Source organism: Falco biarmicus, chromosome 1 (genome assembly GCF_023638135.1).
Source record: "Falco biarmicus isolate bFalBia1 chromosome 1, bFalBia1.pri, whole genome shotgun sequence".
Lineage (NCBI taxonomy): Eukaryota > Metazoa > Chordata > Aves > Falconiformes > Falconidae > Falco > Falco biarmicus.
This window is the reverse complement of record NC_079288.1, coordinates 28,534,544-28,546,800: the sequence shown is the minus strand read 5'-3', so window position 1 is coordinate 28,546,800 and position 12,257 is coordinate 28,534,544. Positions and strand designations below refer to the sequence as shown.

General features: G+C 49.5%; 1 protein-coding gene across 4 annotated transcripts in view; it reads left to right on the top strand.

Moving 5' to 3' along the window:
- The window catches only part of TTC28 (tetratricopeptide repeat domain 28), a 191,424-nt gene that overhangs the window by 137,701 nt on the left and 41,466 nt on the right, over window positions 1-12,257 (top strand). For 3 of the 4 annotated variants that reach the window (XM_056348024.1, XM_056347935.1, XM_056348113.1), the window contains 2 exons: window positions 8,953-10,294; window positions 10,679-11,202. In XM_056348024.1, the coding sequence (XP_056203999.1) occupies window positions 8,953-10,294; window positions 10,679-11,202 (1,866 nt within the window). Of the gene's footprint in view, window positions 1-6,556; window positions 7,140-8,952; window positions 10,295-10,678; window positions 11,203-12,257 lie in introns of those variants that run through there. The other variant, XM_056348200.1, reaches the window with a different exon arrangement.

Here is a 12,257-nt window from a genome sequence, read left to right as displayed (position 1 = left end):
TTGCTGCCAGGATGCAGGAGGTTTGCTGTGCACTATCTTCTTAGTTACCCCAGTTTCACCAGACTGTCATCATAAATTAAACAGGCAGATGTGTGGTGGTGTAGCGTAATGTATCCCGTGTTCAATTATTAACCTGCTCAGAAGGGCACCAGAAAGCACAAGCTCATGGCAGAAGGGGAATGAAAAGGTGAAGTGCATTTGAAGAGCTATTCAGGTGTCAGAAATAAACATTGAGTCTTGTACTATAAGGCCAGAAGTGACCTGGCCGTTTCTTTGGGAGCTTGTCACCTGGATTATGTCAATGTGCTGCTGTCTTGGAAGCTGGGAGACACATGGGTCAAATCCTAACTAAGTTTGTTTTCAGAATGTACATGTTAAAATAGTAGAGTGTAGGAGTCTTGTTCTTCTAAGGAGAGACATTGGCATCCTTCTGGCAGGCTGGGAAGGACTGAATTACATCAAAGTGAAGTCCGTTCCTGCTGCTTCTTCACAGCACCAGATGTGGAAGCAACCAAAGATTCATTTCCATCTCTGCCGTGGGATGTGCTGTTTGTGCTGCTGACGTTCCAGCTGTCGTTAAGGCTGTGTTCTCAGCTGGCTGGGAGTGGCAGAACAGGGCCGTTGCTGGTATAACAAAACATGTTTTTGCTGGCAGCCCCTGAATCTCAGCTCTTGCAGGCTGCCCCACGCTGTAAATTAGCTTCTGTTTCTGCTTGGCAGTTGGCACTTGGTTCATTTGTAGATGCTAATTGTACTCTGATGTTATCAACAGCAGGTAATTGAAAAGGGCTTGATGAATTACTTAATTTCTCTTAATAGCTGAGTCTTCGGAAGCTGAATGAAGGAGATAAGGTGAGCTGGAGAAAACAAAACAGTCCTAGCTTTCTAATTACTGTTGCAAATCTCCTCCTTTACACAAATTAGGGTAAATGTGTGAGGCAAAATAGGTTTGTGAGGCAAAAGCACTTGCGGGGTACTTAGCGTTAAAGAACAGTGAGCATTGATAACATTTCTTTTAGTGTGACAGAGCACCCAACAGGCAAGAGGGTTTGGGGGGATGAAGCCTTGCATCTGGCTTGCTGTAACGTTTATGCTTTTGTGCGGAACAACAGCAGATGCCTCTAGCAAAGCACAAACTACATCCTCCATCTCTGCTGCCAGCATGGTGCTGGTCCCAGGGAGATGCAGAGACGTGATGGATCCACCGGTCTGGGGCAGGGGTAGACGGGCCCCTGTGGAGGAGCAGGACCTCATGTTGTCCAGGCAGGGAGCAGGATGAGGGGTGAACTCTGGGTCCTTGGTGGACGAGATGGAGATGTCCTTGGTTGTGCTTGGGGAACACACGGGCTTCCCAGCTCATGGTCAGGACTGAGGGAAAGTTCCTCTTGCTGAGAAGTTTAACTTGATGTGTTTTGTTTCCAGTGAAAGCTGAGCAGAGGGTGTGCAGGCTGTTCTGATGGCGCAGTCACGGGGAGGTGGCACAGCTGTGTTCAGCCGTGAGTGCCTATAAAGTGAGGTGGATGTGCCCTGAGCAGCCCCGCTCAGGGTCCTTTCTGATCAAAGGGATAGAACCCATTTGATTTGCTTCCCCTCCGAAGCACTTGCTGCTTCCTGGAGAATTGCCCCGATTCTCTCTGAGCAAATCCAGGAAACTGAGGAGATGCAATCTGGGCAAATGGAAGCTGTCACTTGGTTTTGGTTTTCTTCCCTGTGTCGGCGTAGTGATGAGCCATCTTGGGTTTTCCGTATTGTCTCCTGCTGTTTTTGTGAGCCCTTTGCCATTGGGCAGACCACAGCTCTTTTGCGAGGAGGAAGCTTGATTCAGTTCTGTGGTATTTCTTCTAATTGCTTGTATGTTCAAAGTAGGCTTTCTTGTGCTACTCTGCATCATAAAAAAGAAAACCCAACAAACTGAACACAAATGTTGAGGCAAAGTGGGCTTAGCAGGTCACTGCAAGTGCTAATACTTGCTGTAGGTGCTTTGCATCATCCTAGAATAAAACAAGCGCTACTGCAAAAGGAAGCAATTTGCTCTTGTTCCTCAGCCTTCATGGTGCTTGTGGTTTAAATTCTCTTACCCTTTTGCAGTCTCAGAATCAGTCAAGTTGGGCCTAGAAAAATTCATCTTAATATCATTATTAATCTTACAGCAGCTTTGGATTTAGTGATTCCAGGGATTTTTGTTTAAAAAAAGAGGGCAAGAGTTTTGGTGCAACGGAGAATGTTTTTCTTGTGTTGGATATAAGCCTAAATATAACTTTCAGTTGGTATGCTGACTCAGCCGCCCTACACTCCATATTAGAATAGTTTTCCTAGCTTCTGAGTGCAGGATCTCACGTTTCAGCCGTTATTTGGCTATAGTTTTATGTCTCCTCTGTCAGAGTTAAGTTATACTGGAGAAAGAGAACATGCAGTTCTTGTTGAGGAAGCCTATTACTGTTGTTTAAAATGCATCCAGTACCAATTAAAAAGTCAAGTCTTAATTGTCTCTTTCATCTAATCCACATGCAAAACAAAACCTCGTCAAAATAACCATGCTGACAGGCAAAAAAATGTGTCTAAATGTGTGTTTCCAAGCCAGAATGTTAGAGTTGGCCTCTTTGCTGAAGCAACAGACATTTTCTGTTTGCATTTCACTGATTTAGATGGAAGACTCTCTTAAGTGTACTATCTAATGCTGAGCAAGACAGGCACGGAATATAACATAGCCCAGCTGCTGCAGTGCTCTGCAGGGAGATATAATGCGCTCTGTGACTCAGTAAGCAGAAGGTAATGGACTGAGGGCAAGTCACAAGTTATCAAGCCCTTCACAACAAGGGGATGTGGAGTTTAACCAGAAGTCTCAGATTGTCAACTTTTGCAAAGCAGATGGTGTTTCCAAATGCCAAGGCTCCATGTAGAGAGCTGGCTTTTCAGCCTCTGCAGCTCGTGAGGGTTCCCTTTGCTCCCTCAAAGAGAAGGGGACACTTCAGATTATTAGTAAAACTCAGTCTCTCCCTTGGTGCTTAGCATCTTCACAGTTCCAAGAGAACTTCTGTGCCTGTCTTCACGTGCTTGGGTGTGTTGCCCAACGGTGCGAGGTATTTTCTCTTGAAGCATTTTTGCAATTGGGATAAAAAAATGGTTACGTTTGGTCGTGTCTTCCCCGATGGCTGAAGAACTGGCTAACTCGGCCAGGACTCCTTTCCCTTATCCCTGCCCGCTCACAGGTGCACTCATCCAGCCAGCAGCGTTGCAGCGGAGCGCGCGTCAGACGATGGGTGCCATTAGGCTCTCCTGTCCGCACCAAGGAGGGGCTGGGACATGGTTCTCCCACCACATGGGTGAGCTTCAGAACCACTTCTGCTCTGTTTCAGCTTTCAGCATGTTCATATTTCATTCAGAAAGAGCAGGTTCAGTCAAGACCGGTGTTAGCTCGGTGTGAGGTGAAAGCTGTGGTGCAGCAGTGACCCCGGCACGACGCAGAGCTTTGTTCTGCACTGTTGGCTGATGCTAGCAGGAGGCTGGAGGTCCCTTTGACTTCTGCTGTAACCACCCGCCAGGCTCCAGCGCAGGAGCTGCAAAGGCTCTTTGTTCCAAAGTTAGGCTGACAATTTCTCTCTCACATTGCTGATCTGTTGCCTGAATTGGAAAAATCGGTGATTTGCGCAGGCAGAATGTAACTTTTATGATTATTTTGCTGATGTCTTATACAGGTTGCTACACGGTTCTAACTGTATTCATCATTAAGGAAAGAAAACTTGGGAGTTAACGTAATTTGTGCTGGGTTTGGTGCTTTACGCTGTATAAGGCAGTAAAGGCCATCTCTGGCCATCTCCCCTCATGTCTCTGGGTTCTTGTCTTGGGTCTGTTCTACTGTATCCTTCGTGTGCTTTTCCGGAGTGTAGCCTAGCTGCTTGACCAGAAGGCTATCTTGTACTTTGAAATCAATAATTGTAGCTGTAAGAATGAGTCAGAACGCTGATGTTTTGAAGTGACAGTGTGTTTCTGGATCCTTCTTCCTTAAGTGCCACAACAGATGGGTGACAGCTTGAGCAAACTAATATGATAGCAGGCTCCATGGGTGAAGAGAGCACAGCTTTGTTCTCTGTTATGCTGCTTGGTTTTGTCCTGGGTATCTCCTGGTAAACATTTGCTCACTGTTTTTCTCCTTTCTTGGCAGTAAAGAGGCTGACTAAATCATTTAGAACTGTGAAGGCTTCATCTCCCATCCATCTACGAACCTCATTTTTGTCTGTTGAGGAATGCACAAAGAGAGAATATATTTGGTAGGTGATGATTTTGGAGTCTGAGTCAGAACATTTCCTTCGTGGGCCATCCTTTGTAACTACCCCTGGCAAATGCTGGAAACATACCAGGACGTGCTGTGTGGGGTCTCTTATCAGGTTCCTTTTTTCCTAAAAGCAACTTGAATTTTTTAGATGAAATTCTGGGAATTTGCTCGAGCAGGGCTCCTGACAGAGAGCAGCCTTTCTGGTGGACATAGTGTCCAGGGTGAAATTCCATCCACAGCCTCTCCAGAGAGCAGCACCATAAGCTGTTGCAGTAACTTGTTGCCCCGATCTCTAGGATGAATTTTACTTCTCTGGCTGCCATTTGCCTTTCAAAGCCATGCTCTGTGTCTGACTTGCCATCTTCTTCTCCCACTTTCCTTCTCCTTCATGCAGGACAGGAGAGGTTGGTGTCCTGGTGCAGGAATTCCTAGTATCTCCAGCGCCAGGGACTCCTTTTCTTGCCTGTCCTCCAGTATGAAGTGGGAGAGTCCGGGTTGGGTCAGCCTCTTTCTCCATTGTGAGTTGCTCCATGTTGAGAGAGAAAGGTAATTACTGTGAGCGTAGGACGTCTCGCTAGCATCCACCACGTGTGTGGACACACCACCTGAGCTGTCAATGGCATTTTAATGGTCACCACTGTGCACTGACTTCTCTTGTTCCTCACAGTGAAGGGGAGTTTCTTCAGGGTGCCTAGGCTTTGAGGCTGAGCTGTGGCATTCTGTCTGCTCACTAGGGCCTCTTCCATGACCTGGGAAACTGGAGGTGTTTCCTTCTCTGTCAAGTTAGCTGAGTATTTGCCAAAATAATCTCCAGTACTACCAGAGATGTTGATCTGTGGAGGGTAAGAGAGCTGAGATGGAAGAATAAGGAGAGGAACTTTGTGACAGGAGTGGGATTCGTGTCTTAAGGCTGGTGATCCACGTGTGGCCACAGGAGCCCCTGTCTGATCGAGCATCTTGTGCTCTGCACACGGCAGTGCTCTGGCCTGAGGACTGTATTGGCTAATGGATACACTGGTACAAGAGCTGTTTAGAAGGATTTTTTGGGCACAAGAGAAATTGTAAGCTAAAGTACGGATTTAACACCAAGCTCCTGATGTTATCTCTTAATACTTTTTTTAATGTACTAGCTGCTAAAAGCAGGAACTTGCGTTCCATGCTGCTCCAACACCTCTTGCGGGCAGGCAGCTTTGCAGCTGTTTCTCTTGACCTAAATTTTCCAATGTCAAATGCCATGTGGACAACAGAAACAGCAAATGGCAGGCCAGACCTGCCTGGGTGTCATCTTGGTTTCTAAGGTATCAGCGTGGAAGCTGATCTAGTTTTGGGGAGATGGGTATTGAAGAAAGTAACTATTGCATGTTCCAGACCAGCAGAATCCCTTGCAGCCCAAAATGAGCCTCTCTTTTTTCCTAAGAGACATCTGGTCTGTTTCTTGCAGTTATTTTGTTGCCAAAGATTGCAGTTGAAGGAGCTTGTCCTGCAGGACATGGGAAAGAATGTGAAACAACCAGGCTTCACATGGCTCACAGATAAAACATACATGAAACTAGTAGAAAGGTGTGGAGTCAGCATCCCCTCTGAGCCAGCCAGTGTCTGCAGTCCAGGGCCACGGTTGTCTCTGGTTTTGGCAGGAATTTTGTTTAAGTGTGTAGCTGAGGAGAGCCTGAGGTTAGGAAAACACAGTGGCCATTCAATGGGAGGGAGACAGGAGGATGCTTAGAAATTAGGGCTATGAATGTGCTTTTAGAGAGGCTTGCTGAGGAGCTCCTTCACATCCTGCAGCAGCCACTTCTGCCTGGGATGCTGTTGATGAAGTTGTGACTGGGTGGTGTGAGTGTTTTTGAGAGGGTGGTAAGCGTTTTTGGGAAGGTGGCCTAAAAGCCAAGAGTCTGCGTGCTTGCAGCACCGTGCCAGTGCAAGCAGCAACTGGGAGGCAAACAGCGTGTTTTTGAGGCAGCGTGTGCTTCAGCAGTAAGGGATGTCCATGTTCTTGGTGTAATTCTTTGGCCCGTGAGTGGTTGCAGCTGGCCTCAGGTACTCTCCCAGAAAAGCTGTAGAAACACAAGAGTTACCAGGGGAATCGGTGGTTAAACCGAGAGAAGTGAAGGATGCCTCCTGGGGTGCTGCATCCAGTCTGCTGGTACTGCACATGCCAAGTCACACAAATACCAGGATTCGTAAACTGACCACGAGCCATTGCAATGGTAATGTACTGTTTGCTTGGCTGCTCTGGAGCCTTGGCACTCTGAGGGTGAAAACAATTTCTAGGGCTGATGCCCCTCTTTGTTTACACCAGCATCGGTCTGTGAATCAGTTAACTCTTCAGTGTCCAACAGGAATCACATTTGGATTTCTTGTACTGGAAATACATCAGTTCACTGGATCACTCTGTCTCATTTCCATGTGATGACTCCCTGGCCTTGTAGTCCTGGAGTGCATGTCTTTGCATAGTTTACTGCTAATTTTCATCACCCCATTCTTGTTGCTGTGGTACGTAAGGCTATCCAGTCCTTCCTCCATAATAATCCCATCCTTCTCTGTGTCAGCAGTGCTTCTTAACGGGTTTCACAGCATATCTTGAATAGCGCTCCCTTCCTTTGTGCCAAAGTCACCACTAAAAATTTTTGATAAGGTTTGTCTTCATTTCTGCTCTCTGACTCGTAATTAAGAACCACCTCACCACAGAACAAGAACATCACAACAAAAAAGATTTGCTTTTAACCTGTTTTCTGTCCTCTCTCTCCCTTTTACGGTCACTTCAAACTGAGTGCTTCCCCGCACCTGGTTCCTCCGAGGAGGAGCAGTGGTGCTGGTGGAGAGCAGCGGCATGTCTGGTCTCCATGAGGAATCTGTCCGTTTAGCAGTAAGTGATTAGGAAAAGCTTGCTCGCTCCCTTAATCTGGACATGCCGGGATTTCGGGGTGTTTCCGATGAGCGTGTGTTAGCTCTCAGAGGGGGAGCCCACTGCGTTGGCTGCCGGTGCTGGGGTCCAGGCACCCCGCGGTGCTGGCTGGGAGGGATGCCGTGCTGGGGAGGCAGGCTGGGAGCGCGGGCTCCCTGGGCAGCACTGGTTCTGCCTGCATCCAGCTCAGACACCTCTTGCTGTTCCAGGAGAAAGATTGAGCAAATTCTTAGTTTGTGAAGCAATGAGATGCTTTCAAAGAGACTGTTTTTTGCAGTTTCTAAGTTACATCACTTTGTGTCCCGTCCCAGTCCACCCCCAGTAATGACTTTGTGCTTTTTCCGCAGAATGGGGCGGTCTGTCTGGCGAGCGCTGTGCCGTGTGTGGCACTGTGGCTGTGCGCTGAGCCCCGGCTCTGCCTCTGCCTGCAGATCAGAGGTGGGGGGCCAGAGTATCCACGTGGGGTCACTTAGCTTGGCTCATCCTGTCCGTGCTGCCACCACCTTCCCTCGCCATGCTGGAGAGAAACATCAGCATGCGTCAGCCAGGGACGCAATAGCTAACGCTCATCAGTTAAAGCCGCAGGCTCGTTGGAGCTGAGGAAGGATTTGGCCAGGAGCTGGACTAAGGCACCAGGGAGCCAGTCCCTCCTGCCATGAGCGCTGGCTTTGATCACAATTGCCGTGCAGGGGGAGGGAAACGAACTGTCAGCAGCAACCAAGCATTTGCCATTTTCATCCTGTTTTGTTCTGCCCGTGTTTTCTAAATTGCCTTCTCCTGAAGCCTCATGTTAGTTGGAAAATGAGCAGAATTTTTGAATGACTGACTTTGATAGAAAGACAAGTAATCCAGCCAGAGTGCCTCATGCTGAGGTAATGGAACTTAGGTTTTCAGTCCTGCATGAGTTTAAAAAATGAATCTGCGAGGTCCAAATTGCCTCAGGAAAGCAAATCTTGGCTGTCATGTTCCAGGCTCACTTGGAAAGCCTCTGTCTACAAATTTCTCTTTAAAAGTACTGACAAAAAGTAGGCTGATGCGCAGGGCCAATGACAGCATGCTGTGCTTGCCAGTGGCCGGGGCAGGCAGTTGCTTCCTGACCCTCTACATCTCTTCCTTCCCACACACTGGTTGCGATATGGAGTTGGAAATTGGAAGTTGTTTTCTTTTAGGGGCAGAGAAAGACCTGACGTTGTCTTCAGGTATCGAGTAACTGTGGCGAACCTGCAGGGTCTGTGCTTCCAGGGCCGCCTCTGGTGGCTTCTTCAGGATTGTTTGCAAAGGAGCCACATGTATTAGCACAGAGCTAATTGAAGGATAAGTTGGGACATTAGGAGATTCAGAGCTCTGGTTCCATGTCTCGTAACAAGTACAAGATGGTGTGACTGGGATGGAAAAGCGAGTGGGAGTGCTTTCTTGCTGAGCCTCTTGGGTGTGAGCACTGGAGTCACCAGATATCACGGATGGGGGAAAAAAATAGCATAATTTAAAAAGAAAATGGGCATTTTGTAAGGCCAGACCACCCAGTTGTTGTGGTGAAGGGGTGCTTCATGTGTATTATGAACCCTTCTCTGGGATTTGCCCGTCAGGAGCGAGGAGGCAGTTTGTTTGAGAAGGGCCGTGTCGGGGTGCTGAGGGGAAGGGATGGGTGCGGGGCAGGGGGGGCCTGAGGAAGGGGCCGCGTTGTGAGCTGCTGAGGGCCGGCTGCACGAGCATCCTGGCCTGGCAGGGTGTTGTGGAGGAGTGTTTTTGTTGAGCCCGTTTCTGTATTTTTCAGGAATCATTCACCAGATGAAGGGCGACTATGAGACTGCGCTGCGGCTGCACAAGACCCACCTGTCCATAGCTCAGGAGCTCAGCGATTACGCGGCCCAGGGCCGGGCCTACGGCAACATGGGCAACGCTTACAACGCTCTCGGCATGTATGACCAGGCTGTCAAGTACCATCGGCAGGAGCTGCAGATTTCGATGGAAGTAAATGACCGTGCCTCTCAGGCATCTACGCACGGGAACTTGGCAGTTGCCTATCAAGCGCTGGGTGCCCATGACCGCGCGCTGCAGCACTACCAGAATCATCTCAACATCGCGCGGGAGCTGCGGGACATCCAGAGCGAAGCGCGCGCCCTCAGCAACTTAGGCAACTTCCACTGCTCACGAGGAGAGTACGTGCAGGCAGCCCCTTACTACGAGCAGTACCTGCGCTTGTCCCCAGAGCTGCAGGACATGGAGGGGGAGGGGAAGGTTTGCCACAACCTTGGCTATGCCCATTACTGCCTTGGGAACTACGAGGAAGCCGTCAAGTACTACGAGCAGGATCTTGCCTTAGCAAAGGATCTTCATGACAAGCTGAGCCAAGCCAAAGCCTATTGCAACCTGGGCCTGGCCTTCAAAGCCTTGATGGACTTCAGCAAAGCAGAGGAGTGTCAGAAGTACCTGTTGTCACTGGCCCAGTCTCTGAACAATTCCCAGGCCAAATTCCGAGCTCTGGGAAACTTGGGGGATATTTTTGTCTGTAAAAAAGACGTAAATGGTGCAATAAAATTTTATGAGCAGCAGTTGAGCTTAGCCCATCATGTTAAAGACAGGAGACTGGAAGCCAGTGCGTATGCAGCCTTGGGCTCTGCATACAGAATGGTACAGAAATGTGACAAGGCTTTAGGTTACCACACACAGGAGCTGGAGGTGTACCAGGAGCTGGGAGATATGCCGGGTGAATGCAGAGCACACGGTCACCTTGCTGCAGTATATATGTCACTTGGGAAGTACACCATGGCCTTCAAGTGTTACGAAGAACAGCTGGAGCTTGGGCAGAAGTTGAAGGACCCCAGCATAGAAGCTCAAGTCTATGGTAACATGGGCATTACCAAGATGAACATGAATGTCATGGAGGAAGCTATCGGCTACTTTGAGCAGCAGCTGGCCATGCTGCAGCAGCTCAGTGGAAATGAATCCGTGTTAGATCGGGGCCGAGCATATGGGAACCTGGGAGATTGTTACGAGGCTCTGGGAGATTTTGAGGAAGCTATAAAGTATTACGAACAGTACCTGTCTGTGGCTCAAAGCTTGAACCGTATGCAAGACCAGGCAAAGGCCTACCGGGGCTTGGGCAATGGGCACAGGTAAGGAGCGCTCCGTCTGTATTCTAATGACAGACAGTGGAGTACAAGTACAAATGGATGTGTTGTGTTACTGATGGGGGGTGTTTGTGTGGCTACTGTACACGTGCACGGGGATGTGGCACAGGAGCGAGTAGTAGAGTCCTCTGGGTGCTGGGGACCGTGCTACCAGCAAAAATAACGAAGCAGTGTTGCTCTGCCCTGAGAGGAAGAGAAGTTTATAGGGTAGCAGAAGAAGGAGATTGATTCAGAGGTACCAGGGTTGTCTCTTGGGGGGAGATTTGTTTCTGCCTCAAAGCTTTGAGCTGGTCTCTAGAGGAAATGGCAAGACATCTCCTTCCAAGAAAATACTGGCAAAATAAATGCTGCCGTTTTCTTCCCTTGTAGGGCTATGGGAAGTTTGCAGCAGGCTTTGGTGTGCTTTGAGAAGAGGCTTGTGGTGGCACATGAGCTGGGGGAGGCATTTAACAAAGCCCAGGCTTACGGGGAGCTGGGGAGCCTGCACAGCCAGCTGGGGAACTACGAGCAAGCCATTTCTTGCCTGGAGCGCCAACTCAACATTGCTCGAGAGATGAAGGACCGAGCTCTGGAGAGTGATGCTGCCTGCGGCCTTGGTGGGGTCTACCAGCAGATGGGGGAGTACGACACAGCCCTGCAGTATCACCAGCTCGACCTGCAGATTGCGGAGGAGACCAACAACCCCACTTGCCAGGGCCGGGCGTACGGCAACCTGGGCCTGACCTACGAGTCCTTGGGCACCTACGAGAGGGCGGTGGTTTATCAGGAGCAGCACCTCAGCATTGCAGCACAAATGAATGACCTTGTAGCCAAAACTGTGTCTTACAGCAGTCTGGGGAGGACTCATCACGCCTTGCAGAACTACTCTCAGGCTGTGATGTACCTGCAGGAAGGTAAGAGGCTGAATTGTGCAATGCAGCATGTAGTGGGACGTGCGGTGGGGTAGGAGGGAGGCCTGAAGGCATGGAGACATGCGAGGTCCTGTGAGCGTGGCACTAAGAGGATGTGTTTGACAGTAGCCTTTGATGCAAGAGCTCTTGCAGGCATCCATAGCTACTGTTGAGCACCTGTGTGAGTAGCTGCCCAAGCGGGCTGTTATGGTCAGCCTGCCACGTCACTCGGAGCCTTCCTGGCGTACTGTAGACAAAGCATTGCAAAGCTCAATCTGTGCCTTCCTGGGGGCATCTCGGCTAGCTCTGAGCCTGAGTCCAGGCTGCATCTGGCAGAGGCTCTTTATAAAGCTCTTCTGTGCCTGAGCCTAGAAGCTGTAAACCTTCTGTATAAATAGCATTGCATGCCAGGAACTGGCTCTGGGAAAACCACAGCAGGTTGTGATAGATCTCTCTGATCCTGAGAGCAGGTCTCAAACCTTTGTGTGCGCCTTGCTGTGTGCCTTGCCGATAGCCACCTGGCTTGTCCTTCTGTGTTCAAGTGGGAGTGAGACCAGGTGGGTGAGTGTCCTCTAAGCTGTGAGTGAAAATAAGTTGTGTTTGATAGGGAGGTGAGGGAGGTGCAGCCCTCGGTGTGTGGAAGCCATCTGCCACTGCTGAGCGCAGGGGCCAGTGCTGGCTTGTGAGTTGTGCTGCTGCAAGGGATTCCTGCATGCAAGCAGCATCTGCTCAAGGTGGTAGCTCTGTGATGGAGTGGATGAGCAGTGTAACTGTAGTGTATGAAGCTGGAAGCCGAAGGATTAATTACATCAGTTAGTCTGGTTTTCCTGAAACTGACCTTGGCAGGATTCCAGAATGCTGAGGGAATTCAATTAAGTTGGAAGGGGAGAAATTAAATACAGCTCCTTCTCCTGGTGTGACACAGCATTCCTGAAAAGCCTGTAAGTACTAGCTGCTGCTGAGCTGCGTGGTCACGGCCTGGGCCCCCGCTCCCTAGTCCATGGGAAACCTGAGGTGCCTAAAGAGGACGGAGGTGTCCCTGTTGTCAGCCCAGCCCA